This window comes from Macaca nemestrina, chromosome 1 (assembly GCF_043159975.1).
Source record: "Macaca nemestrina isolate mMacNem1 chromosome 1, mMacNem.hap1, whole genome shotgun sequence".
In the NCBI taxonomy this organism is placed as follows: Eukaryota; Metazoa; Chordata; class Mammalia; order Primates; family Cercopithecidae; genus Macaca; species Macaca nemestrina.
Window position 1 is genome coordinate 123,487,844 of NC_092125.1, and position 26,497 is coordinate 123,514,340.

The 26,497-nt window shown below is 49.1% G+C and overlaps 2 protein-coding genes across 5 annotated transcripts in view; both read right to left on the bottom strand.

Moving 5' to 3' along the window:
* LOC105479273 (G protein subunit alpha i3) overlaps window positions 1–5,676 on the bottom strand; it is a 48,985-nt gene extending 43,309 nt beyond the window's left edge. Inside the window, exon 1 of the mRNA XM_011737225.3 lies at window positions 4,238–5,676. Coding sequence (XP_011735527.3) covers window positions 4,238–4,355 — 118 coding nt within the window. The 5' untranslated portion in view covers window positions 4,356–5,676. The remainder of the gene's footprint in view (window positions 1–4,237) is intronic.
* Window positions 5,677–5,815: 139 nt separating this feature from the next.
* On the bottom strand, window positions 5,816–13,261 carry LOC105479274 (G protein-coupled receptor 61). Of its 4 annotated transcripts, XR_011625040.1 has the most exons (4): window positions 13,133–13,261; window positions 8,441–10,663; window positions 7,691–7,769; window positions 5,816–6,352 (listed from the first exon to the last, which is right to left on the bottom strand). XR_011625040.1 is itself a non-coding variant. In XM_071098900.1 (2 exons), exon 2 carries the CDS (start codon window positions 10,056–10,058, stop codon window positions 8,703–8,705), a length of 1,356 nt encoding a protein of 451 aa, XP_070955001.1. In that variant the 5' UTR covers window positions 10,059–10,663; window positions 13,133–13,261; the 3' UTR covers window positions 5,816–8,702. The 4 variants fall into 4 exon arrangements, 2 of the variants coding, with proteins under 2 accessions (XP_070955001.1, XP_070955045.1); XR_011625023.1 differs by having other exon boundaries at window positions 5,816–7,769; XM_071098900.1 differs by having other exon boundaries at window positions 5,816–10,663.
* Window positions 13,262–26,497: the final 13,236 nt, after the last annotated feature.

A 26,497-nucleotide genomic window follows, 5' to 3' on the forward strand; every position in this document is an offset into this window, starting at 1 on the left:
ATTTAATTCCTTTCACCACAAAAGGATATTAAAATTATTTGAAGATCTTTGAAAACAGTATATTAATACGGAAAATAACAAAATAGCTGTCTGAAAAACCTCTGAAAAAAGTAGCTAAAATGGTAAGTCTCACAATCATCATTGACAGAAGTGACCACTTACTATTTTTTATTTGCTAGGCACTAATGTGAAGCATTTTACATGCATTATCTCATTTCATATTATGAAACATCATCTCTGCTTTACATATGTAAAAATTATGATTCTTATAGTTAAGTTACTTGCTCTGGGTCTCAGAGCTAATAAATGGAGGTGGAACTTAAATTCAGTTTTGTGTGAATCCAAAAGCACTGCTCTTATCCATTATACCAGTGCTTCCCAACCTTTGTCACATGATGGCACATATTAAAATATTTGTAAGGCTCACTGGGGTGCGCTGAAAGAGCTTGGTGAAAAAAAATTTTCTTGCTTGTCCTGGGGTCAAAACAAAACAAAACAAAACAAAACCCACACACACAAAATTTCTTTTTATTATGAAATTATGGCATAAAAAATACAAAGTATTACAGATGATATTAAATATAAAATTGGTATAAATTTAGTATTTATACCAAATACAATTTTTTCAAATTACCAAATTCATGGTAGGGTAGGCACAGTGGCTCACACTGGTAATCCCAACACTTTGGGAGGCTGAGATGGGAGAATCATATGAGGCCAAGCATTTGAGATCAGCCTGGGCAACATAATGAGACCCCCATCTCTACCTTTTTAAATAGTAAATAACCAAATTACCAAATTCAGGAATTTTAAAGAGGAAATCAAACCAAAGACGTTCAAATGTAATTTCAACTGCTGTAAAAGTTTGAACTTCTAAAAATGATTTAAAATTTCAATGCTATAAAAAATTTGTAAACAGCACACCTATATGCCATCCTAAGCACTGGAACATTGGTTGGGAAGCTTTGCATAGTATTTTTTCAACAGAATGTCATAATTAAACACTAATTTGATATACCTACCAAGATCTTTCCAAGAACACTTTTTTTTTTTTTTTGAGACAAACAGTCTCACTTTGTCAGGCTAGAGTACAGTGGTGCCATCTCTGCTCACTGCAACTTCTGCCTCCCAGGTTCAAGCGATTCTCCTGCCTCAGCCTCCCAAGTAGCTGGGACTACAGATGCACACCACCATGCCCGGCTAATTTTTGTACTTTTAGTAGAGATGGTGTTTCGCCATGTTGGCCAGGTTGGTCTCGAACTCCTAACCTCAGGTGATTCTACCAGCCTCAGCCTCCCAAAGTGATGGGATTACAGGAATGAGTTACCATGCCCAGCCCTTCCCAAGAACATCTAAAGGAAATTCAAACCAAAGGTTATCAAAGGAAGAATTACAATACTGAAGTGTCTGTTAATAATCTGGCCCACACTAGCTTCTTAATTTGGTACAATTTCCATAATACCTACAATCTGTAACATTCATTTTGACTTAATAAGAATAGCTAATCTTCATGAAGCTAGTACTATGTGCCAAGCTGTGTTCTGCTTTACATCATTATCATATTTAATCCTCACAGCAATCCTAGAAGTAGCTCTATTTTCTCCATTTTAAAGATAAGAAAACTGAGGCCAAGAGAAATTAACTTTCCCAAGGCTATAACTAGCAAATGGGAATTAGGATTTGAAGCAGTCTGACTTCAGGACCCATGCTATTAATCACCATGTTAAACTATACCCCCATAAGAAAATATATCATGTGCCAGGAGACACAAGGGTAAGTAGATAGATCTCAACTTAAACTAAGTTCCATAGTGATAAAGTAAAAACGACTTGCATCTACAGCAAAGGAGATATTGTTCAGGAAAAAGAAAACTGTATACTGTTTTGGGTACATTTTGCTTACAGAAATAGCATAGAAGATAATTTTAATTTTCTATGTGTGTTATGATATGGCTCAAGCAAGAACATATGTTTCTGCAAACTATTTGAATTTCTGGATTTAACTTGCTCAAGAATATTTAAAAAAAAATCTTACTTAAAAAAGAATGAAGATAAAAATTGAAAGCAAATATGTTTAGTACTTTGATTTTTACTCACTGCTTACTCAGTTCCCTAAGTCATCAAGTGTCTAATTCTGCTTTTAATTAAATGCACTATTTGTAAAATCCTGAATAAAAATTCTTCTAGACATATGGACAAGTTCCGCCTGTCCAAATTGTGCCTGCCTAATCCTGCCTTTTGGAAGAAAGTCTCAAAAGTTTCCAACTACCTTACAATAAGCTGATGTCCTGAGGGTATCTCTGTTGGTCAGTGTAAATCAAATCACTCATAGAAGATGAGAATACATCTTTAATTTCATAACCAATAAATCAATAAAGAAAATGTTGGCCAGGCGCGGTAGCTCACGCCTGTAATCCTAGCACTTTGGGAGGCTGAGGCAGGCGGATCACGAGGTCAGGAGATCGAGGCCATCCTGGCTAACACGGTGAAACCCCGTCTCTACTAAAAACACAAAAAATTAGCCGGGCGTGGTGGCAAGTGCCTGTAGTCCCAGCTACTCAGGAAGCTGAGGCAGGAGAACGGCGTGAACCCGGGAGGCAGAGCTGTCTCAAAAAAAAAAAAAAAAAAAGTGAATGCCCTAAATATTATAGTTTATATCAAATTTCTCAAAGGCCCCAAGGACCAATGTTCAACATTTGCTGGCTCAGGCTGGTTAACAGTAAATATTTAAGGAGCACCTACTATGTACCAGGGACCATGCTTATCTACCTGTTATACAGACAGTGGCAGTCTAGAACAATTTGAACTCGCATCTTCTGAAAGTTCAAGTATACAAACCGGAAGCTTAAGCTCCAATACATAACTTTCCCTTTATAGTATATCCAAAAAAGCTATTACCAGAGCTTCTGCAATCTACAACCAACCAAATACGTTAAGAAGAGACTACCGGGGCACTTAGCATGTCCTAGAGTACAAAATTAGTCTTGGGTTACAATGGTACATTCTGTTCTCTGGAGCTTTATACCACGAAAATTTAGCACTTCCCCCAAAGTGACTCCTTTTCCTCAAAAATCAATTGTTTTAAAAAGTAAATTTCTATTGCTTACAGAAACCCCTAATCCTACTTATTCATCTCTAATGGAAATACTACCCTAGAAAATACTAATAATGAAATGTGGCTTGATTTATTAGTAAGCTAATGCCAGGATTCTTTGTATGATTTACTGAGCCTCTCAAAAATTTTAAAACTCATGTTGAGTAAAACACATCCGACTGCACAAAAAAAGCCACTTAAAACGACTATCAGATAATATAAACAGTAATTCCTGAAACCAATGGTTTTGCTTTGAAGAGGCCAAAATGGATACAACAGCCACCAGAAGTCTACCACAGTCTTTACAGTAAATATGTCCAACTCTGTAACTTATCCTAAGGTAACTATTCCAACTGCACATCATCTATAGCAACTGTTCAGCACTCTCCAATGTGTAATCTCTTGTTCACTATATCTTCTGCTACAAACCTCAAACAAATCATTCTTTAAATTTCTTTAGCTCACACCATTTCCGATCCTTTTATAAAAACAGAAGGCGTTATAAAACCTTGAAAATAAAAATGATAGAAAGCGGTGGAAAGGTAGAGATGGCCTCTGCACCCAAACTCTTTTCCTTTATACTTGATAATTTGTCATTTATCTCGTCTACCTACCTTCATGTTCCTGGATAATCCAGGGTTCCTCCAACAGTTCAAAAGGCTCTCTCATTAACAAATGTCAACGTCCTTATGTGACCATTCTGTTCCAGTTTCTATACCATCCATTCAAGCCTCCTAGCTTTATCCTGCCAAAGAACCACGACGCTCCAATCTCACAAACCATTACCAACACGCTCCAACCCAATGTAAAACCTTCCCGAGTATCAACTCTTCCTTTATGAGCTTTTCCCATATTCCTACTCCCTCAATATCCTACCTGCCCATACTCCCAAGTCTCTCTGCTAAACGCAATTCCAGTCCGGAGTCACACCCTCTACAGCCTAATTCCCGCAACCCCAAAACCCCACCCCCCTCATCACGCCCTCTGGGGCCTCAGCTATGAACCCCAACACCCCGCCCCACACCCGGCACGCCCTCCAGATCCCTTTAGAGTCCTTTTCGTCGGCCCGACTAGACTCCGTTCAGGCCTTCCAAGCGCCTAGGCTCTCCCGACCACCACTCAGTCCCCGCCTCCAGCCCCTCACCGAGTAGCAGCAGCTTCACTTCTTTGGCCGCTTTTTCCCCGTCCTCCCGTAAGTTGCGGTCGATCATCTTGCTTCGCTCCACTGCCGCCTTGTCTTCGGCGCTCAACGTGCAGCCCATGGCGGCGGCGGAAGAGGGGACACCTGCCCGGGCTCACTCACACACCGCGGGAACTGCGGCTCGGAAGGTTAAGGTAGCGTCTACTGCTGGGCGGCGGCCCTCTCCGTCAGCTCCCTTAGCGCCCTGAAGAACCGGATATCCGGCGTTTACGACACTTCCGGCGACGCCCCGCAGCCTTCACTGTTTAAACCACTCTCCTCGGGGAGAGGAGTTGAGACCGAAAGCGGAAGTCACGGGGACCTGGCGGCTAGGTTGGGCGGCGGATCTAGAGTTTCGAGGTTCTGTTAAGTTCACTGCCCGCCGCCCAACTTGAAGCCTCATTTACCTTTCGGCTACCTGATTTGGATAAATGGAGAAAAACCGGGGCCTCCAACAAATAATGCCCTCCCGCGTTCAAAATGCCAGTTTTGGGGCGGAGATGTCTAAATTAAAGCCTACATCCCGCGCGGGAATTTCTGCTGATAATTTCTCTGCTGTTAGAAAACTCCTTTGATCTCTTGCTCTGGAGACTCGGGGCCCCTACCCAAGTTTGGGACACTGCCTCTGTTGGGGTTGTATCGGATCAATGGAATGGGAACAAGCTGCCCGGCCTGGGCGCCGTTCACGTCTCACATCTGAGACCGTAACACCGACTGTGTTCAGGACCTTAGCAATATCTTTTTGCCCTCTCTGGCCCACTGACTCCTCTCAAAATGTCCCCTGGTCCTTATACCTTTCACGTTTTTTTGTGGGCTTGAGATTTGCTTAACTCCTATGTTGGCAAAAGGCCACATGAAATCACTAGCAGATACTCGATAACCTTAAAGTTAAGCCTGTAGTTCCTCCATAAAATTTCCATGCTGCCCTTCTCTTCAGTATAATTCATATCTTCCTACCTTAGGGTCTTAGAACTAAAACCAAGATAAGTCAACTTCAGTTCCACACCCTGAAACAAACCAATGCATCCTGTGAATCTCCTATTAAAATTTCCTGTTGCGATTACATACAAAAGGAGAAATTCTAGTAAAATTTGCCTCTCAGCCCTATTCTCACCTGAAACTTAAGTCCACTGTGAAAGCCCCAGGCCGATAGCATCTTTCACTAATAACCCTGGATACTGCGTGAAGGTAGTCGTAAATGAACTTTTCAGGCAAATAAGCCCATAATTACTATACATTCTAGGGAAGGGAACTCAGTCCCTAAAACCTTTCCCTGTGATTGTAAATTACTTTCTTTCTCTAATAGAATCTGAACTTGAGAATGTAAGGTCCCAACAGAGAGGGCTACATAGTGATGATTCATTAATTAGAAGGATTTAATTAGAGGATTAGAGCCACTTTAAAAAGCCTCGTCCACCATAACTCTTAGCAATGCCAATTCTTCAAGGTTTGAATAGTCCCCCAGTCATTCCCAAATGACTGTTAGAATGAAAGGGACCGCTTTTCCATTATCAATACTTTTGGGGAAAAAGGGCAAGAGGAAAGGGAAGTAAAACCAATATTTATTGAGTACCTATTTGCCAGATATGGCTAGGTGCTTCCACATCCCATCTCTTAATCCTCACAACAACCCTGTGAGGTAGGTAATAAAGATCCCCATTTTTACAGGTGAGGAAGTAGGCTCAGAGAAATTAAGCAGCTTTCCCAACTTCACACAGTGAGTAAGTAGACCTCTCTGACCCCAGAGTTACCTTTTTCTATCATGCCCCTCTACGATATTGCCTGGGGACACCTGACAACAGAAAGTCTAAGGTTTTCATCTAGGATTGGGAGTTACCCCAACACCAGCAGGATGCAGGAAAAAGTAACTGACCGGATGGTTGCCTCAATCTGTTGATTCTTCAGTGAGTTAGCTCAGATTTTGTCCAGGAACAGCTTTCAGAGCCAAAGATTACGTATTGAACTTTACCAAGGCATCCTGGTGACTAGAAAACTCCTGGAAGGTGGTCATAGCAGAAATTGTTGGGAAAGTTCTCAGCATAATAAAAGAGAAATTTTTATTTCCTTCATGATCCACTCCTACAGGGAAAAATAAATGGCAAATGAACCCATGTATGTCAAACTCTGTAATAAACACCAGTGAGATCACAGTGTCAGGAAATTTCAGCCTGAATTAAAGATACCCTTACTCTTAAAACTTTCTTCTTTGATGTATGTGAAGGAAGGGTTGGAGGGCAAAGTCAAAGGAAAAGGCAAAATAAATTAACAAAATGGCTGCCAGGCAATGTTTAATGCCCTCCCCTTCCCCCTCCCACCACATACACTCGCGTTTCCTCCTTCCATTGGACTCACACTGCCACCTGCTGGCAATGCTTTGTATCTAATAGCTGATTAGTGGTGTTGGAAAGAAGTTTTTTTCCCTGTCTAGGAATGATTGATTCCTCAGTATGCATTTATTTTAATAGGGAGGAGAGGTGAACATGTTTTTCAATCACAAACGACTCTCCTCCCTATATATACTATGTTTTTAGGTGACTTCCTCAATGTAATAGGCACTAGACTGGTATAATAATCTAGTGGTAGGAAGACAAACCTAGAAATTTTCCTACAACAAAGGGGGAAAGCTGTTTGCCCAGTTTCATTTAATTTTTTTTTTTCTTCATTAGAGAGTTTCATTTACAACCCCTATGCTTTCTACAATCTGCAGGAAGCTTCCAGGTATGCATCTTGCTGCCATGGGCTGAACTCTCAGAAGTTAGAACCATGGACATATTCTCCAGTATATTTCTCAAGCACATTCTGTAGTGCTTTATCAGATCAAAGTGCTTTGTGAAAATACAAGGTATCTCATCAAATTAGACTATGAACTCCTTAAAAGCAGTGACCACACACCCTGTGTGGGTCCCAGGGACTAGTGGGTGTTCAACTATTATGCACTGAATTGAACTAAAGGAGTCAATGTTGATATCAGTATAACCTTTTATAAAAATTATTTATTAACTGTTTAAAGGGGAGACTATCCCACTCCCACCAGCCCATTTCCCCCTTTGATGCTCAGTGAGCCAGGAATTTGTTCAAATGCAGACCACACCACCCTCTGGCCCTGCCTTGACCCTTTAGTGTTACCTGCTTCAATTGAGGGAAGTAGGATGGACAGGTGGTCCCAGATGGGTGTCCTGTCCAGTTTGCAATTATTCCCTCTTTGCTGAAAATACCACCACCAATACCAACCAACACAGTTCCTACAGTCTCAATCAATGAACAGCCAAGACCAACTCCTGTGCCCTCTCTCCAACCCAGTGCTGCAGATAGGAGAGAGATTTAAGTCTTTGTCACTGAAGCTAATTTTGAGAGCGATGAATGGGAGTAGGAAGGCATTTAATGGATCATGGAAACCCCACCCTTCCCATGCCCAACCTTAAGTCTCTTGTACCCGATTGTCCACGGGACTGGAGGTGGGTCGCTGCCATGAGGAGAGAGATCAGGGAAGCCAGTCCTGGAAAGAAAAGATTCGCAGTATTATTGGTCAGGCTGATTACTTGGCCTCTCTGTATCCAGCTACTTTACCAATTCAAATGCTAACCTCCACCCTTGCCCATCTGACCCCCAGGCATTCTAGTTCTTCCTCCTAAAAGAGAGGAAAGCCATCCTGCCTTCTTTTTGTCTCTGCTGAGATCAGGCTCTACCCTTGATCTCCTGTGTGCAGGAGAGAGACAGAAAAATAGAACAGAAAGGCTTATCCTGAAGAATGGGAGAAAGAGAGCTGCAGTCAGCTTTCCTATCTTCTACTCCATGTACCCTAATTTCTATTTTGCCTTGTTTCTGGCCAAACTCAGTAAAGGAATACACCCTACTGGTCCTCTCATTTTAAAGAAATCTCAGGTATAAAACCAGAAAAACGATCTATTAACTCAAGTGGAAACGCTTGGCTATAATTTAGTTCTTTTTAAACCTAGCAAGGAAATGAGAAAACATGGGTCATTTTCTTACCTTGCTTGGGTGCAATTACTGCCCTGGACAATTACACTGAAAAATAAAATATCCTAAATGGCCCCTAGAATAACTCCAAACCTGGCCTGCTGCCCTGTATCCTCCAACTCCTACCCTTAGAGAATTCCCTGCTTCTGGAAGCATGGAAATTTCACTGGTTGAGAGGCTTCACCTCACCTTTGTGACCCTTTTCTCTCGTCACTGTCTCACCATACCCAGGTTCCCTCCCCCAGCAGTCAAAGATCACAGCCAAGTCCAAGGCTTTTGCACACGTTCGTCCTGTTGACTCTGTTCCTGACCCAGGAAACACTAAGCAAAAGCTGTGTGCAGAGACCCCAGCCTCAGCCCTAGCCAGCTGGGAAAAGGTGATCCCACAAGGTGGTCCTTGCGATCATAACTGGCCCCTAGCCCCATATCCCTCCGAGTGTCCAGCGGCCCATCATGACTCCAGCCGGGGTGAGGGGGCAGGACGGAGGTAGCTGTCTGACATGATGATGTCGCTGGTGAGTTGCTGCTCCAGGAACTCAGAGGTCTCCTCAGCTATCTGGCCTGGGATTCGAAAGTCAACAGCAGGAGGCTCCTGCTTGGGGCTGGGTAAGGGTCGGGAAACCCAGGACTCAGAGGCACAGCCAGTCCCCTGAAGGAACTGCAGGAAATTCTCCTCAATGGAGCCCTCCCGGCTAGGTAGCCTCAGCTCCTCCTCTGGAGCTGGCTTGAAGAAGCAGACAAACTGCTTGCTGAGCTCCCCCCGGATCTGCCGGTTGAGACATCCATAGAAGAAAGGGTTGGAAGTGAAGCAAAAGTAGCCGATCCAGGTCACCACACTCTCCACCTGCCCAGTTGAAATGGGCTGAGCACTCAGGGCAACGTAGAGGTGGAAAGAGAAGTAGGGCAACCAACAGAGCAGGAACTGTCCCCCCACAGCCAGGAGAACCACTGCTGCTTTCCCTCCCCCAAACGTCCGGTGTGGGGTGGTCTGGGGGGCCCCCGAGCTGGTGACCATCGTGGAGCGGCTGCTGAGAGATTCAGAGCGTTGCCGGGGTGTCTCCATCCACGTGGGCAGCGGCCCGTGCTGCATGGCAGCCACGCGGGCCACTCGGAACATGCTGCAGTAGACCACAAGGATAAGGAGCAGGGGCAGCAGGAAGTAAAGGACAGCAAAGACCACCACAAAAAGCTGGCAGTAGGCACTGTGGCTCCATTGGAGTGAACAGCCTGGGGGGACACTGGGAGCTCCTTCCTCCCAGGTGACCCTTCCCAACACTGGCACAGAAGCCATAGCCAAGGCCTTCACCCACACACCCACCAGCACAGAGGCTACCAGCCCCAGCGTCATGCGCACCTCGTAGCGCATGGGGTGGACCACGTAATAGTAGCGCTCCACATTGATGGCCGACACTGAGAGGATGGCCAGGCTGACAAAGCACACGCTCAGGAACAAGTAGAGGCGGCAGGCCACCTCCCCAAAGAGGGCGTGGTCAAAGAGGGCGGAGCTGGAGAGCATGGCCAGGGGCATGAGGGTCAGGGCAGCCAGCAGGTCCACCAGGCAGAGGTGGAAGACAAAGACAAATTTTCGGAGGGCGGGCGTCTTGGCAATCACGGCCATCACAGCGGCATTGCCAGCCACAGCAGTCAAGTCCAGCAGGAGCATGAAGAAGAGGGCCACAGATTCCGAAGCGACGTCCTGCAGCCCCACCTCCGGGACCCCACTGGCAGTAGAGGGACCTGGGGTTTGAGGGACCCTCCCCAAAGTCGAAGAGTTCCCTGGCGACTGGGGGATGGGTGAGGACTCCATGGGGCCGAAAGAGGACACCCAGGGTACCTCCTGTCACAGGCCCATCCCCCATCCTAGTCCAGTGACCCTGGGATGGCCAGCCCAGGCCCAGGCTTCCCGGTTTTGTAGGGGGCGCCTCCCACTGGAGCCTCCTGGGCAGGTTTGTCTGCGTACAGAGCGCCAGGCCAGGCAGCTGAAGGATTAGAAGCTCATATCCCCTTTCCGGCCAGAGGTAGCTCCAGGATCTGCCTTGGTGACTGCTAAGAAGCAGGAGACGTGAGAGGTACAGGAGCCTGACCCACTCAACACTTCGCCTTCGGAATGGCCTTCACCTCTTCCTTTTCCATTTCCTTTCTGCCATTCTCATTCTCCATACCCTTCTACCCTTTCCAGAACTGTTAGCCGGGGATTCTAAATCCTCTGTCTCTCCTTCCCAGGGTCCTGCTGATCTCTGGGATGGTGCCTCAGTTTTAGGGTTCCTTATGTAAATTTCCTGATTTCTTGTCTCCTCAGAATGGCAGGAGCTGCTGGGGAGTAGAAGGAGCACAAAATTTAGTTTCTAGTCCCAGTTCTGGGCATTACTAACTCTGTCAATCTTCTGAAGTTCAGTTTCCTCATAAATCCATCTGTAAAATGAAAGGAAGAAGACTTGCTTCACAACTGTGTTTCTGGATCCTGCGTGATTTTTTAATAATAATATTAATGACAAGCAGTAGCATTAATACGGCATTTTCCACATGCCAGGCCCTGTTCTCAGCACTCTACCTATATTAACTCATTTTATTCCTCACACAACCCTATGAGGTAGATATTATTTTTATCTCCATTTTGCAAGGGGTGAGACTGAGGTCTAGAGAGGTTAAGTAACTTACCCAAGGTCACACAGCTAGTAAGCAGCAAGGGCTGGGCACCTACCTGGGCAGTCTGGCCCCAGGGCCAGTACTCTTGCTCACTGTGCCATGCCATATGTGAAGGTGCCCTCCATGCCGGCTGGACTATAATAGGCATCCAGTAAATAGTTGTTGAATTTCAGCTGTCTCTAAAAATGTCTCTTGCTGCTCTGGGGCTATCACCTGAGAAGGGGAGCTGTGCTTTAGGCTCTTTTGACATCACTACTCCCAGCACAAAGAGCTGCCACTTTGGGAATGTTGAGAAGGAGCAGTGAAAATAAAATGTCCCGGCTGGAAGGAAACTGGGAAGCCAGCTCATCCAGCCTCCACTGCTCCCAAAGCCAGAAGTCGCTTTCAAGCTGCCCTCCTCCACCCACTCATGAACTCTTCAAGGCCACTGTGTCCCTCTTGTGGGAAAGGAGCTGCTGCCAACTTCCGGCTCCTCAGATTCCCAAATCTCTGGTCTCTAGAGCTGACCCTTGGAGGATCCCTGACCAAGAACCCCCTTAGTTCTAGACTATTACTGCAGTCACGGAACAAAAAGTAGGGAGGAGGCACTGAGGTTGCTCAGTTTAAAAACCCATCATTTCTATGGCTGCAATAAAGAGGACCACATGGCAAGATGGGCCTCACCCTCCTCCACAGTTACAGCCTTACAGTCACCTTTGGTTTTTGGTGTTTCCACAAACCTTACACCGATCCAACTTCTAACATGCTATGCCTGCAATAGATGCTGGATACAATTTTGTGAATTGAATCAAACTCAAATTGATAGTTGAATCCCTGCCCCCTAGGACAAACTCCAAGAACACTCAGTCAGCCAGCTGTGTGCCAGCCAAGGGACTCTCTTGTGGAAAGGGTAGCCGGGGTTCCTGGACTTGAGGAAGCCCTAACTTTGGGCAACTGCCTAGAGACGTGCCTCTCTCTAGGGATACAGAAAGCTCATTTCACAGTTAACATGCCCACAGAGATTTAGGGTCTGCAGAGAAGATGAAGAGTGGGCAAAAAGTGAGATATCAGCTTCTCATAAGAGTCTACCAGGAAAAATGCCTGAAAGAAATGCTAGGAGAAGCATCCTTCCTCCTTACTCTCCATGCTGCAATTTACCTATCCCTTCTGCCTATGAGTGAAGCCCAGACGACGTGGTTCAGAGTCCCTCCCTGGTGGCTGAAGGAGGAGAGACCCACCATGTCTGGATGGACATCAAGAGTCCCAGACGGAGGGAAGCAGATGTGGTTTCCACGTGGAGCTGGAGGGATGCCATGCAGCCATGATGGAGCCCTGAGCACGAAGGCATTGGACATTGCTCTTTTTCATAGCCCCCTCAAGCTTGCCAGTGTCTCCACAATGACTCCTAAATGCCAGGACTCCAGTTTTTCTCTTAACAGACAGATCAGTGTATCTGGCTACTTGGCACTCCCTCACTAATGGACGGGGGCTATGGAGGGGAGGGCTGTGGTGTAGCAGTTTCATAGGTGAAACCAGGGTTCCTTACTCTTCTCCCAGGTCATATCATTATGCCTACTCCCCCAACAGATGCTTTCCTTCCCCCACTACTTCCTTCCAACAACACCCCTCTTACCTCCAGGACCTTCAGTACCTAGAAGGCTGTGCCACTAGGGCCTGAGATCTGGGCCTCTAGCAGGGGCATGGTCAAGTTACAGGATGCAAGATGTGCATAAGTGCCCAGCCCAAGGCCACAGAGGTATTGGGATTCACATGCACCTGTTTTCCAGATCCAGAGCTTCCATCCCAAAGACCTGAGCCTAGCCTTCCTTCCGACAAGAGCATGCCCCTCCTAAGCTAGGGAAGATTTCCGGGGAGCTACAAAACCTCTCCTCAGCAGAGTTGCCCACGCCCAGGACACAGTTGCCCATCAGCCTGGATGCTGAAGGGCCCATTCCTAGAATGTGGGAGACCCATCTCCATGACATGGAGCAAGACAGACCGGGAATGCTGTTTGTCTGCAGGATGTGGGTACTCCTGCCGGCAGGAGATGATCAACCCCCCAGCTCTGGGCTTCAGAGATGCCCACACCCCAATACCGCCTTTGGGATACCTGAGAGCCCATCTCCTGATCAAACTGCTCACCAGAAGGTAGGCAGGGCTGGTCCTTGGAAAGCCACCCTTCTATGGGGATACCTTGGCACTCACCACCAGGCCCTGGGTCTGGCCCCCATTCCTGGCCTAGTCGGCAACTCCTACCTTTGCTGAGCAGTCCCGGCTCCCATGTGATAGCTCCTCTCAGCTGATGCTTCTCCAAAGCTGCTGAAGCCTGAAACACTGCAGTAAGCGGTGAGAGGCAGCCGGCAAAGCAGAGTGCTCCGAGAGCCTCTGGGTCCTAATGGCCTCCTGCTTCTCACCCAGCCCCTCAGAGTCACTTCTGGAGCAAAAAGATGGGCACCAATGTCCCAGGCAAGGTGCCGGGCAGTGAGCTCAACTCCTCTCACTTCTCCAGGCTGCTGGATTGCATCTCAAAAGTTTCGTGGGACCAGGTAATGATAGGTAGAGGAGACCCTCCTGACCAGCCTGATGAAGTAAAAAAAAAAAGTACATGGAGTCAGAAAATCCAGGTTTAAGGCCTGGCTATGGCACTTACTAGCTGTGTGATCTTGGGCAAGTTACATTTTGGCCTTGATTTCTTAGTGGTTCAAAGAGAAGATAGGAGAGATGCATGGTTCTGTGTGACATCAGAACCAAGGTACTGATGCATCAGGTCAGCGCAGACCCAGGGCCCCAAGGCTTAGGCCAGGGAGGGGACTGAGGCTCCAAGGGATGGTCCAAAGTTTGGTTCCTTTGGAAGCTGCCTAATGCATATGGGGGACAGGTTTAGGAGCAGCACTCAGGTTTGAAGGGCAGCTGAAGGCTTTGTCTTAAACCTGTCCTTGCCACCAAAAAGCAAATTGTTATTATTTGCTTAGACTGTATGTTTATTGGGAGTGGGGCTGTGAGGGTTGATGGAGATTGGCAGGGAGGGGGTGGGAGGATCTAACCTCCCCCCGAGCCACCATGGGAACCACACAACACTGCTTCCTGAAGGAGACAGAGTGGGAGCCAGGGACTCAGGAGTGCTCACACTGATCTGGATTTGTAGGACTGGAGAGAGCTCGGGAGCATCAGCCACTGAGCATCGCCAATCTGTGGCATGATGGGCCTTTAGAGACGCAATGAAGGGGCATGGCTTCCCTCTAGCTATGAAGAAAATGATCATTTCCCCGGGTACATGACAGATACCCAAGGATAGAATCCTAACATTGTAAAGCTGTAAGACGTCCTACAGGCCAAGGTATCCATGTTTCTGAGACCCAGAGAGATAAAGAGATTGCTGAAGGCCACATAGCTCCACGTGGCAGAGCCATGAGCCTAAACAGGGAATTCAGGCATGATACCCTACTCCAGAGCCTTCTTCCCTCAGACTTGCCTATCTAGGGACTCCTTCTGCCTCTAAGAAGGAAAAAGGGAATTCTGGAATTGTTTACCAGGCCCAACCCAAAGAGCCGTAAGAACAATGAGTTACCCAAGGACCTCACTGGGATAAGTTGGCTGCCCCAGGTCAACAACAAAGAGGCCACTGACCAACCAAGAGCCGATGCAGCAAGTGCCGCTGTCACCAGCCACCACTTTTTGAGCTCTTATAAGTGCCAGGCCCTTTACATACAGTTTGTTCAATTCTTACACCAATCTATGAGGCAGCCATGACTTGCCCTATTTTATAAGTGAGGAACCAGGTGCCAGAGGAGAAGTGACTTTCCCCAGATCACACGGCTAATAAGTGCCAGAGCTGATATTTGAACCCAGATCTGTTTGAAGTCCAAGTATTTCCTCCTCCTTCTCCCTTGGCTCCATGCCCTCTTCAGTGGCCTGACACAAGACTGTAGACTACAGCCCTAAAAGCTATCTTCTTTTTTTTTTTTTTTTTTTTTTTTTTTGAGACGGAGTCTCGCTCTGTCGCCAGGCTGGAGTGCAGTGGCCGGATCTCAGCTCACTGCAAGCTCCGCCTCCCGGGTTCACCCCATTCTCCGGCCTCAGCCTCCCGAGTAGCTGGGACTACAGGCGCCCGCCACCTCGCCCGGCTAGTTTTTTGTATTTCTTAATAGAGACGGGGTTTCACCGTGTTAGCCAGGATGGTTTCGATCTCCTGACCTCGTGATCCGCCCGTCTCGGCCTCCCAAAGTGCTGGGATTACAGGCTTGAGCCACCGCGCCCGGCCTAAAAGCTATCTTCATAGAAGTAGTCACTGCCTTCCAGAAAGCCTAAAACAGACCTCAAAACTAGGTATACCTGAGTACAAGAAATTCAAATGGAAATACCAAATTGAAAACCTGTAGACAGCAAAGTGATTTTTATGAAGCCCTGTGCTGTTGTGTTGGCAAGATTAATTTGGCATCAAGCAGATTGTCTGGGATTAGGTAAAGCCTGTCCCTGCTCAGCACCCACATTCTTCCTGCAGGGCCCCAGCCCAGACTGGCATGGCCCCTTCCAAGGGGTTCAATAAGAACCAGAGCAGACCTGGACCCATTGGAACAGGATTTTAGAAAGAGTGCTAGACTGGAGTCAGATAAATCTTGGTTCCAGTTTGGCGCCATTCTATTGGTTGGTGGTAAGACCTTGGCCTGTGAGTTGGCTGTCTGTGAAAATGGGCAAAATTCTTCACTTCCAAGCTTATCTAATAGTGATAGGGAGCCTGCAAAACAAACATAGCCTGCCTCTCCGGCTTCAGGGAGCTAGTACAGGTAATCACAGCTCGTGTTGTGGACAGCAGGCAAGGCCTCCGTGTCCTGAAGCCCCTCCCAGAGAGCTACTGGGAAAGGTGGTACCAAAGAGGGAGCATGTTCCAGCTGTTGGAACCATCTTGGCTCAGGAGGTCGGGGTGGGGAACTGCTTATCCTAGCCTGTGGGCAAATAATAAATAATAATAATGGTCATGCTGGCTGGGCACAGTGGCTCACGCCTGTAATTCCAGCACTTTGGGAGGCTGAGGTAGGTGGATCACGAGGTCAGGAGATCAAGACCAGCCTGGCCAACATGGCGAAACCCCATCTCTACCAAAAATATAAAAAGTAGCCAGGCGTGGTGGCACATGCCTGTAATCTCAGCTACTCAGGAGGCTGAGGCAAGGGAATCACTTGAACCTGGGAGATGGAGGTTGTAGTGAGCTGAGATTGCGCCATTGCACTCCAGCCTGGCAACAAGAGTGAGATTCTGTCTCAAAATAATAGTAATAATAATAAATAATAATAATAATAATAATGATGCTACTAGTTCTTGAAAGCCCACTCTGGGAGGCACTTCTTATGCTGTATCTCATTAAATGATCTCAGTCAGAGTGTGGAGTAGCTACTGACAGCACACCCCCAACTTCACCTGCCAGTCCCTCCTTTTAGTAAAGCTTAGCACAATGGAGGGGGCAAGAAGACCAAGATGGAGAAACTGGGTGTGATCCCCCAAACCACATAAGAAATCCATGGCTCACTATGCTGTGCACATACCCAGGAAGGGAATCCTGTTACAGGACGGGGACCAGGCCCTGTTCCCGACAGTGGCACCCCTCCTGTTGGTATCATGGCAGGGCCCTTGGTGCTGAGGACTGATCTTTCCATCCTAGACTTGCTTTCTGGTACAGTCCTACCCAACCCTTGCCCACCAGCACCTCGTGACAGGGTCGTGTCTGCCCGTCCACCCTTTTCTGCCCCAGGATGAGACCTGGAAGCCAACCAAGTTCATCTTTCAGTCATCCATCCACTTCTTCAATAAACATTGAAGGCTTCTTAGGTTGCCACTGCCCCCTCCCTAGAGCCCCTCGCCTGCTCAGTGGCACCCACTACCCTCCTTCTCTGCCTTGTGTCAGAATCTGCTCTCAGGAAAGAGGTTGATAAATCCATTTGCACTGATAGCAGCTTAACGTGTTCTCTCTCCCAGGAATATTAACAATTTAACAGGGAACAAAGAGAAGAAGCAGAATGTTGGGATTCCAGCATCGACCAGGGATGTCCCTGAGATCCCACAACATAGACTGCCTGTCAGCCGCCTACTCCCTAGCCAGGCCTCCCCCGCCAAGCTGCTGGCATTGTGTCCTCTTGGCATCCACCTCCATCCACATAGGCACCCAACCCCCCCACCCCTGCCACCCAGACAGCAGGCTCACAGCTGGGACCTCCCCACCACAGCTCAGTTCCTGGCTGCCTGGAGACCCCTGTACCAGTACCAGCCATGCCTGCTTTCCAGGCACCCGCCTCACCCTGCCCACCATCTGGGGGCCAGGCCAAGGGGCCAAGGAGGGAGGCAGAGGAAAGCAGAGGTGAGAGCCTTTCCATTCTCTTTATTCCCCCACAGTCTGGCCCATACCCCCTGCCAGGAGCTGAGATCCAACGGTATATTCAGCCTGCAGCTGCCACTGGTCATGTGAGCCCATTGCTAGGTTACAGGGACCCAAAAATAAATCCTTCCCAACCAGATTAGAAACTGGGGGCCTCGGATGAACCAGGCTCAAAAGAGTGGCAGGAACACCCACAGTGCATGTTTAGGCCAGGCCTGCTATGGACCAGGGCCCTTCCCATGCTGCCCACCTCCTGTCCATCAGCAGGGGCTCAATGCTGGAACCCCACAGAAAAGTCCCAGAGAGCTCCTGGGTCTCCTATTTATTAATAACACAATAAATAGGTCTACAGGCTGAGTGACCCTTCCTCACTAGCAATCAGGGTAATATCCTCTGCACGTTCTTCCCATCCAACCTTCCCATCATCAGCCTGTCCCTCCACAGGCCTTGCCCCACACCCAGTGCATGGGCAAAGCAGCATTAGTCATTTGCCCTGTGGCCTGGGGGCCATCTGTCCTAACAGTCCTTTTCCAGACTCAGGAAGGGAGCTCTGGCAGTAGGCACAGCACTAGGCGTATTCGTGTGAGTAGTCTTACACAATCTTTTGTGTTAGTCTCAGTGATCCCATTTACAGATAGGGACACTGGGGCTTAGAGAGATTAAGTGACTTTTGCAGAGCCACATAGTTGAGCAACTGGGGTTCAAACTCCAGATCTATACTATGGGGATGAGGCAAGGAAGAAGACAGGGAAGCACAGTTAAGGAAAGGGGAGTCCTCCAAAACCCTTCCCTGGGGCCTGAAAACTTGGCACTTTAATTGCTTTGAATTGGAGGGGTGTGATCTCCCCCTGGAACTGCTTTCACATCCTCCAAACCAGGACACAGCTTACCTAGGTCACATACCTCCTTCCCCGTGGCTTTGGGTTCTGTTCCCTTCTCTGGGAAATACTGTCCAGGACCTGGGTGGGGTCATCCCCAGTGCTGAAGCCTGGGGAGGGAGACACCAATCCCCACTGCTCAGCACAGCCCTGCTTCAGAAGCGTGGCATGGGGCCAGAGTAGCAGAGCTTAAAGGATCGCAGGAGGTCAGGTGTCTAACTCCTGATTTTACAGATGAACAGGCCCGGAGTGGAAAGGTGACTTGCCCAGGGCTAGGCTACACAGCTAGAGAGTGAAGGAGGTGCAACCAGAACCCAAGCCTCTGGAGTCCTGCTCCTTTTCTCAGCCTGTCATTAATGGTGCACAGTTGGGTTCCTGGGGCCCTTCCTCAGCCCATCACACCCCCAGGACCTCCCAGCTGTCTGTTTTCTTCAGCTCCTCCTTCCCAGCAAGGTTCTGAGCAGGCCCAGACACCCTACTTACCTCTATACTGTCCTTGTCTCCCCATTTTGAGTACATTCCTATAGTCTTCTGAAGCCTGGGAGCACCCCATTCCCACCTCCTTCAGCTCCTAGCAGCCCAAACTGCAGACTCTATGTCACTCCATTCGAGACATGTTTATTGAGCAACTACTATATGCAAAACTCTGTATAGGAAGTGAGGAAGAGGGATACAAAGATTAAACAAATACAGACTTGCCCTCTTGGTGCTTATGTCTAGGATGGGGACAATGCAGGTTTTAAGTGTCAAGGGATGGTGAAATTGCTGGGGAGATTCAAAGGAAAAAGTGAACTTACTTTCTTATGAAATCTAGGAAGACTTCATGAAGGAAGTGGCATGGGTCTTAAAGGAGGAGTAGGATTTTAACTGGGAGTAATTGAAAGAGGTTGAGGAGGACAGTAGTCTAGATGGAAAAAGAAGGTCTACCAAAAATTTGGAAATAGCAAGTTTAGGAAATATCAGGGTGCTGTGAGTTCTCCAATTTGACTGAAAAATAATCTGGATGTAGGGAAGAAGTGAGAATAGAAAGGTAGATTTGTGGGACCGCGCCCCCTGCAAGCCAGGCTGAGAAGCCAGACTGAGAAGTCAACGTAACAAAATGTTTTGAGCAGGGAAACATTAAGGCCACAGATGTGCCTATCTCCTATCTTTTTTTTTTTTTTTTTTTAAAGATAGAGTCTCTTTCTGAAACCCAGGCTGGAATGTGCAGTGGCACAGACATGGCTCGCTGCAGTCTCGACCTCCCAGGCTCAAGTGATCCTCCTGCCTCAGCCTCCGAGTAGCTGGAACCACAGTTGTGCCACCACACACAGCTAACTTTTTATTTTTATAGAGATGGGAGTCTCACCACATTGCCCAGGCTGGTCTCTAACTCCTGGGCTCAAGCAATCCTCCCACCTTGGCTTACCAAAATGCTGGGATTCCAGGCCCAGCCTCCTGTCTTTTGGTGGGTCCTTTGATAAGTGTTTACTGAACCCACAAGTTCCAGCGCAAGGGGCTGAATCAGAGACGGGGGATTTTCCTTTGTCATTCAGGCCTAGAGGGAGAAATAAAAATCCATATAGGTCATCAAGGAGATCGTGCATGTGAATGTGTGACAGAGTGCACTCAGAAGAAAGGGGAGGTCACAGATGAAGTGATACGGGATCAGATGACTCTCATGTTTCTTAGGTAGGGCTCTGAGGATCTTTGGCCCAGGTACTCATGAGTGACCTGCATGTCCATTCTTCGGAGAGGAGGAGAAAGGGTGGAGTGGTAATTAGAGTGGCAGGAAATTCTCCTTATAGAGTAATGATATCACAAGAAGCTGTCCAGCCTGTCCTGAGAGGACATGGCATCTGGACTATCAGCTGGTCCTTCCACACTGGAACGCCCAGCTCAAGGCCTACTTCTTTGGCCCTGGCCTGAAAACAAAGAACTGTGCTGGATTTCCCAACTGAGAGGTCCACAGAGCACTCCCAGCAGTGCCTGGTGTCTGACTCTGGGGGGCACCCCTGCTCTACGTCTCTGGGGCAGTCGCCCCTAACCATCTCATCCTCAGCCAAGCCAACCCCTACTGAGCCCTAAGGCAGCCTGACTCTTCCCTGTCCAGGCTGGACACCACTGGACACAATGATACTGGTCCTGTGACCTCTTTCCCAGACATTTCCTTCCCTCCAAAGTCCTCTCCCTGCGTTCCTGCCCCACCTAAAAACAGCACCCCCCGCCTCCTTTGACTCTTATGCCCATTGGTTGAAGGGAGGGCCAGACTTCCAGACCTAGAACTCTCGGGGAATCCTTGGGGATCCAGAGATGGCTTGTGAGTGGCCCCTGGGGTTTGTGGGGGCCCGGGAGGTGGTCAGCCCTCACCCACATGCCTGGGGACCCTATTGCAGAATGGCACGTGGAAGCTCAGTCTCCTGGATGGCCTCCCCTGGAGGGGTATCCCTGGAGGATCTAAATCAGCATTGCACTAGGCAAGAGTTCCTAGAGGGTGAGGTCCTGGGTGGGAAAGAGGACCCAAGCCGCTCCAGTTCCGGCCCCCAGACTGCCTTGACAGCCAGCAGCCACAGGGCGGCAGTGTTGGCCACAGAGATGCAAAGAGTTGCCTGCAATACCCGGTGACAGGCTTCTCCCCGCCCAACCGCCACCTGCCTTCTCCGTCCTGGGGACGGTGGTCCTGTGGAACCTGACCTTTTTACACCATCACAGTCAGCTGGGAGGGCCAGGCGAGAGGGCCCTGGCTCCTTAGATAAAATCCCTCCTACTCCTAAGAGCTTGTGAGGGTCTGGGACTGATGTCCCAGAAGGAGGCCTGAACCAGCAGTCCAGCGTGCATCCGCCTTAAGTGGGCAGTATGCTTTGGGCTGCTGTCCCGGCTTTTCGGAGCTCAGGCTTCTTAGAGCCCCAGCTTCCAATGAGGGATTGGGCCAGAGTTTTAGGCCTTCTCTAAGGTCCTTTTCCACCCTACAATTTGAGCGTCTGAGTCAGCAGCTGCTGTCCTTGAGTGGCTTCTCTCTCTAGGCCCCTGACAGCTTCAGAGGCTCAGCCTGGGTGGGTGGAGGGACGCAGGAAACAGCAGTGGGCATTTCAGATCTCTACAAACCAGGCCATTCTTCTGGAAACCACAGTCATGAAGAGGTGTAGTCCTAGGACTGGGAAAAGACTGAGAAAGGGATGACCAGGGTCAGCTGGATCCCCAGGAAGACCCCTCTCAGGGGCTCCATCTGATTGATTTGTGTGACTGTGTGAATGGCAGGATGGCTGGAGGCTGGCTGAAGAATGCCCTGTCCCAGGCCGTGGAGCTATGTTGAGCTTCCTTGAAGTGGAGGCTGCAGAAAGCCTAGACATCCCTCCCTTCTGGTCCTCCTTACTTCCAAATCTCCACAACAGTCCCCTTCTCTCCTCCCCACATTGCTGCCACCTGCTCGTAGCTGCCTGCCTGAACCTGAACCTCCACCCACAGAGAGCAGAGCCCACAGCCACAGTTCTAGGAGGGGATCCCTGCCTGACCTTCCTATCCCTAGCCTATCCTGCCCAGCCCTGTCCCTCCAGACTAGCCTCTGCTCACACCCACATGGCCTTGCTCCTGTGCCTCTGAGGCACTCTCTCCTGGCTCCTGTAATTTCACACCAGGCCCCCGGACAGTGTGTGTCCATCACCTCCGCTTCCCTGATCAGACATCTGATCCAGCACCAGGGGCCTGACCCCCACAAGCACAGGGTGTGTCCTGGTTCTTCTATCTCGTCTTCTTTCTTCCTTGATGACCCCATTTTCTCACTTTTCCTGGCTCCCTTATTTGGTTTCTCTTCTTTGATCTGTCCTCTGCTGTCTGAATCCTGTTCTCAGAACTCTCCGAGTCCTGGAGCCTCTTGGCCATGGGCCTCTGCTCCTTGACCTCTCTGCTTCTTTGCCTCAATGTACACCTTTCCCCATTCCCTTTCCATCTCTCTCTCCATCTTCACTTCCTCCTCTGCAGTGCATACACTGAGTATCGGATCCATCTCTCCCTGGACTGAGAGTATAAATAGCAGAGGGAGGCTGGGCTAGAAACCAATTGTGCTACCAGCCTCTTCCTTGCAGTCCCGAGCTTAGCATTCAGGACCAGTAGTGGGAAGGGTCCTGGGCAGGGCCTCAAGGGTAGGGAGTTGGAGGGTTGCATTTGAAGGCCACTGGATGAGTGACAGACCCAGGCAGAGAGAGGGGTGCTACCGCAGCTGGAGGGAGTCCTGCGCTTCACGTGCAGGCCAGGCTCCCCATCTAATGTGGGTATGAAGTCGCTGCTTCTGCTGCTGCTGGAAAAGGAGCTCTGGGTCAAAAGACCCTCCCAAGGGCTGCTGGAGGGCCCTGCCTGCTCCTCTGGGGTGTAGATGCCTGGGCCCAGGTGGCTGCCAACAGACAGCAGCTGGGGACTGGAGTAGAAGTGGTGCCCTCAAGAAACAGGCCGCACTCTCGCTCCAGCCAGCTCCCTGGCCTAATTAGAGACCAGAACGGCATTGATCGTCCCTGAGCTCATTATGTCACAGCTGGGGAACAGCTGGCCAGTTTTTTCCAGGCCATTAGCTGCGCCATGAAGTGGAGAGTGTTGGGGAGAGGGGGGTGGCGTGCAAGCAGGATCAATACCCCGTCTGTCTGGGGGAAAGCAGCCCAGTGACTGCCTGCTCTGGCACTCTGGCTGTGCTTCTCTCCAGCGCTGCTACACTAGCTGAGCTCCTTGGAGTTCACACACAAAAGCTCCACTCCTTCAATCCTGGAGCCCAGAGAGATGGATTCGTGGCTTCTGGGCTGGCCCTGACCTGGCTGCAAGAGACCCTCGGAGTCTTCTCTCAGATAATTAAGAAGGGCAAGAAAGAGGCTCAGATTACCCAGCTGGTCTCAGGGGGGACCTCAAAAGTGCAGCTCCTCTCCACCCCCATGGCAAGATGACACCTAAGGCAGCTGTTTCTGTTGGCCCTGGGCCCACCTCTCTGTGCCCCTGGGCTCTGCTGGATTTGGTTTCCTGTGGGGTGGAGAGATGGCAGGGGATCCTCTGGCCCTTGGGGAGTGGGGGATACTGGAAGGAGGGAGGGAAGAGACAATAGTTCTCTTTTTCTCCCACTCCCTGTCCCGGGCCTGGGCAAGCAGAAGCTTAGCTGGGCAGCACCCGAGGCAGGGGCAAGGCTCTCCACACCGCCTGACCTGCCATGTGGAGGGAGGACAACAGCGGAGAGGCCAGGTGTCAGAGGGGAGTTCAGTAGGACCTAATGAGCTGGATTCTTACTTACAGGGTTATAAAGTGTGAAGGCTAGAAAAGATCTCCAAAATATCTCGAGCCACACTCCTCATTTTACAGAGGGAGAAAGCAAGCTCTAATAAGCCTTAAGCTCTGCTATGCCTGGTTGATTCTGCTACCGAAAGCTTCATTTTAGTTCTGTGTTTCTCCCATTTATTCCACATTGAGGGTTTTTTTTGGGGGGGGTGGGTTGTTGTGGGTTTTTTTTTTTTTTTTTGAGACAGGGTCTCGTTCTGTTGCCCAGGCTAGAGTGCAGAGGCACAATCATGGCTCACTGCAAGCTCCACCTCCCAGATTTAAGTGATTCTCATGCTTCAGCCTCCCAAGTAGCTGGCACCAAGCCTGGCTAATTTTTATATTTTTAGTAGAGATAGGGTTTTGCCATGTTGACCAGGCTGGTCTCGAACTCCTGACCTCAAGGGATCCGCCTGCCTTGGCCTCCCAAATTGAATTCTAATGTAGCTCCAAGGTGTCCTGGGCACATGTCCTCAGGCCACTGGTGGAGGCTTCACTCTCCAGGAGAGGTGTGGGGCTTGCCAGGCTCCCTTCCATCCTACCTCCACTCTCCAGCCCTGCACCCCCACCTTCCAGCACCACCATGGGAACAGCACCAATCACTGGAAGTCCTGTTGGGTCCAGCTGCTGGGTTACTGGGCAGTTTCCTACCCACTGGACAGAGGCCAGGCTATGCATAGCACCTGCCGCTCCCCAGACTTCCCCCCATGGCCTCCATTTCCAGAATCATTGGTGAATAGAAAACACAGAGGTCAGAAGGCCTGAATTCCAGATGTGAGTTCTTTCTAGGCCCAGGCCCAGATCCAGCCCTGAAGAGCTGGTAGAATCATACAACCAGAGGTGTACAAAGGGCAGAAGGGCCCTTACAGCGGTACAGCATATTCCTCATGTTACAGATGAGGAAGCTGTGTCCTAGGGAGGAGAAGGATTTGCTCAGGGACATCCAGCTGTTAGAGGCGGGTTTCAGATGAGCTTTCCCATAGCCCAGATAGTCAGTGTTGGTTCCATTCCACCACAGGGCTGCGGCTCCACGTTCTGAAAACCACTGATTAAGGTCTAGTGGATCACCCTTGACCCATTTAACATGCTCAGCAAGCCCAACAAACACTCCTTACAAGCCCAGGGTGCACTCTCTTCCTCAGGACTCTCAGAACAGTGAAGGCAGCTGGGGCCATCAGAATGTGCATTGGTCACACCACTGTCACCAGAAGTAGGCTCCTCTCGGGTGAGCCTGTCAGTTTAGGAGCAGCTGCACCCAAAGGATGGAGCAGAGACCCCTGGGCTCTGCTATGCCTGATGTTGATCCATCTGTCTGTCTGGATCCAAGAGGTGCTTAGAGCAGAAGGAGCCTAATGGTAACTTGGCATTGCTGGAACTTCCTCAGGCCTGATTCACAGGGGTAGAGTGAGTTAGAAGGAACCAAGTACTGCTCTTGCAGGGGCATTGTGAGGAAAGGGAACGTGTGCCTGGGCTAGAAGATGACATGGCAACCAGACTGGGAATAGAGAGAGCACTCAAGTGAGTTCCCGGGGCCAGCTTCCTGAAGCCATGGGCTGGGTAGCCTCTTCCTTGTTTTCTTCTCTCTTGACTCCAGAACAGGGGCTAAGATGCTGAACCCTTGTGGCTCCAGCTAGAATGTGGGGGCAGTGGGGAAGGAGTTGTTGGACAGTCTGGAGAGGCAACCCTAGCAGAGGGTGCTTCATGGGCCAGAAATCTGGGGGTGGAGATCAGTGTGGCTGACATAGGAGAGGAGAGCTCTGAGGAGCCAAGGACATGGGAAACAGAACCCAGAGGCAGAGGAAAAGGGCCCTGGAAAGGGAGGTGAGGGAGGTGCTGTGACAAACCATATCCTCAGTCAAAATGTCCACGGGATGGAGGGGCATCGTGAAAGTCCTGACTTTGTGTCCCGTGGGTACCATTTATTAGCTCTGAGGATGGGCAAGTCCTGATCCGTGAGCAATGCAGAGAGCAATGTTTGCCTCACAGGCTGCTGTCGCTCTAAGGCTCGCGTGAGGGAATGTGAATGAAAAGCTTTGGAAAGTGCACAAGCAGGTCTGATTCTCATCACCCCACACTGCTGGCTGTCAGCTCATCTGCAGTGTGTGGCGTTAGGACCCTGATTCCTAAGTTACTAGAGAATGGTATGTATCATAATGCTGTGTGCACAAGTATTTTTGTCAGGAGTGACAGAAGCAAAGGGGCTTTCCTTCTAGAAGGGACTACCCAGGCCACACGAGCAGATGTTTATGAATCTATAATAGCATGCATCCATCCCCACAGGGTCTCTGCTCACAGAGAAGGCGCCTGAAACCAAGGCTTCCAGGAGGTGTGTGTGCACACAACAGGAGCACACATGGACACAGATGCATGCACTGTTGCCATCCCTGGTGGCTTTGCCGTCAACTGTGCCTCCTCCTAGGTGCCGGCCTCTTCCATTCTCAGTCTGTAAGCACGTTCTTACATCTCTCTGAGATGGCAGCTGAATGAAGAACTGAAAGAGATGTGCGGACTGAAGGGACAGTTTTACATTCATTAGTTGTAGTTTTCTGGGAGAAGGAAGATACTACTAACGATTTATATTTGCAATAGTGTTTTTACAAAGCACTGTCACATACCTTATTTAATAATTTAAGCCACACAGCACTCCTGTGAGATTATTACTATCATCAGGCTCAGAAAGGTGAAACACCTTCTTGCAGATCATGCAGCTAATAGGTAACAAAATTGGGACCGAATCCATGTCATTTATTCCAAATCCTGTTCACCTTCTGTGATGCTTTGCTGCTTCTGACCTCTTGTTAACTTCCAACTCTTCTCAAGTGTCTCTCCTGCAGGAGTCCAAAGGCACAGGTGTTCTGATACTGTGGATGTTTCCTTCATTTGTTATTTTGAAATTATTTCAAATCGACAGAAATGTTGCAAGAAAGGTACAAAGAACCTCTGTTCCTGCATCCCTTCCACCCAGTTCCTCAACTTGTTTTTTTAAATTTTGTTTTTATTTTTTGAGATGGGGTCTCACTCTGTCACCCAGGTTGGAGTACAGTGGTGTGATCTGGGTTCACTACAACCTCCACCTCCCAGGATCAAGCAATCCTCCCACCTCAGCCTCCC

Excerpts from the sequence above, each read along its gene's own strand:
- LOC105479274 (XM_071098900.1), bottom strand. The coding sequence starts at position 10,058 with ATGGAGTCCTCACCCATCCCCCAGTCGCCAGGGAACTCTTCGACTTTG.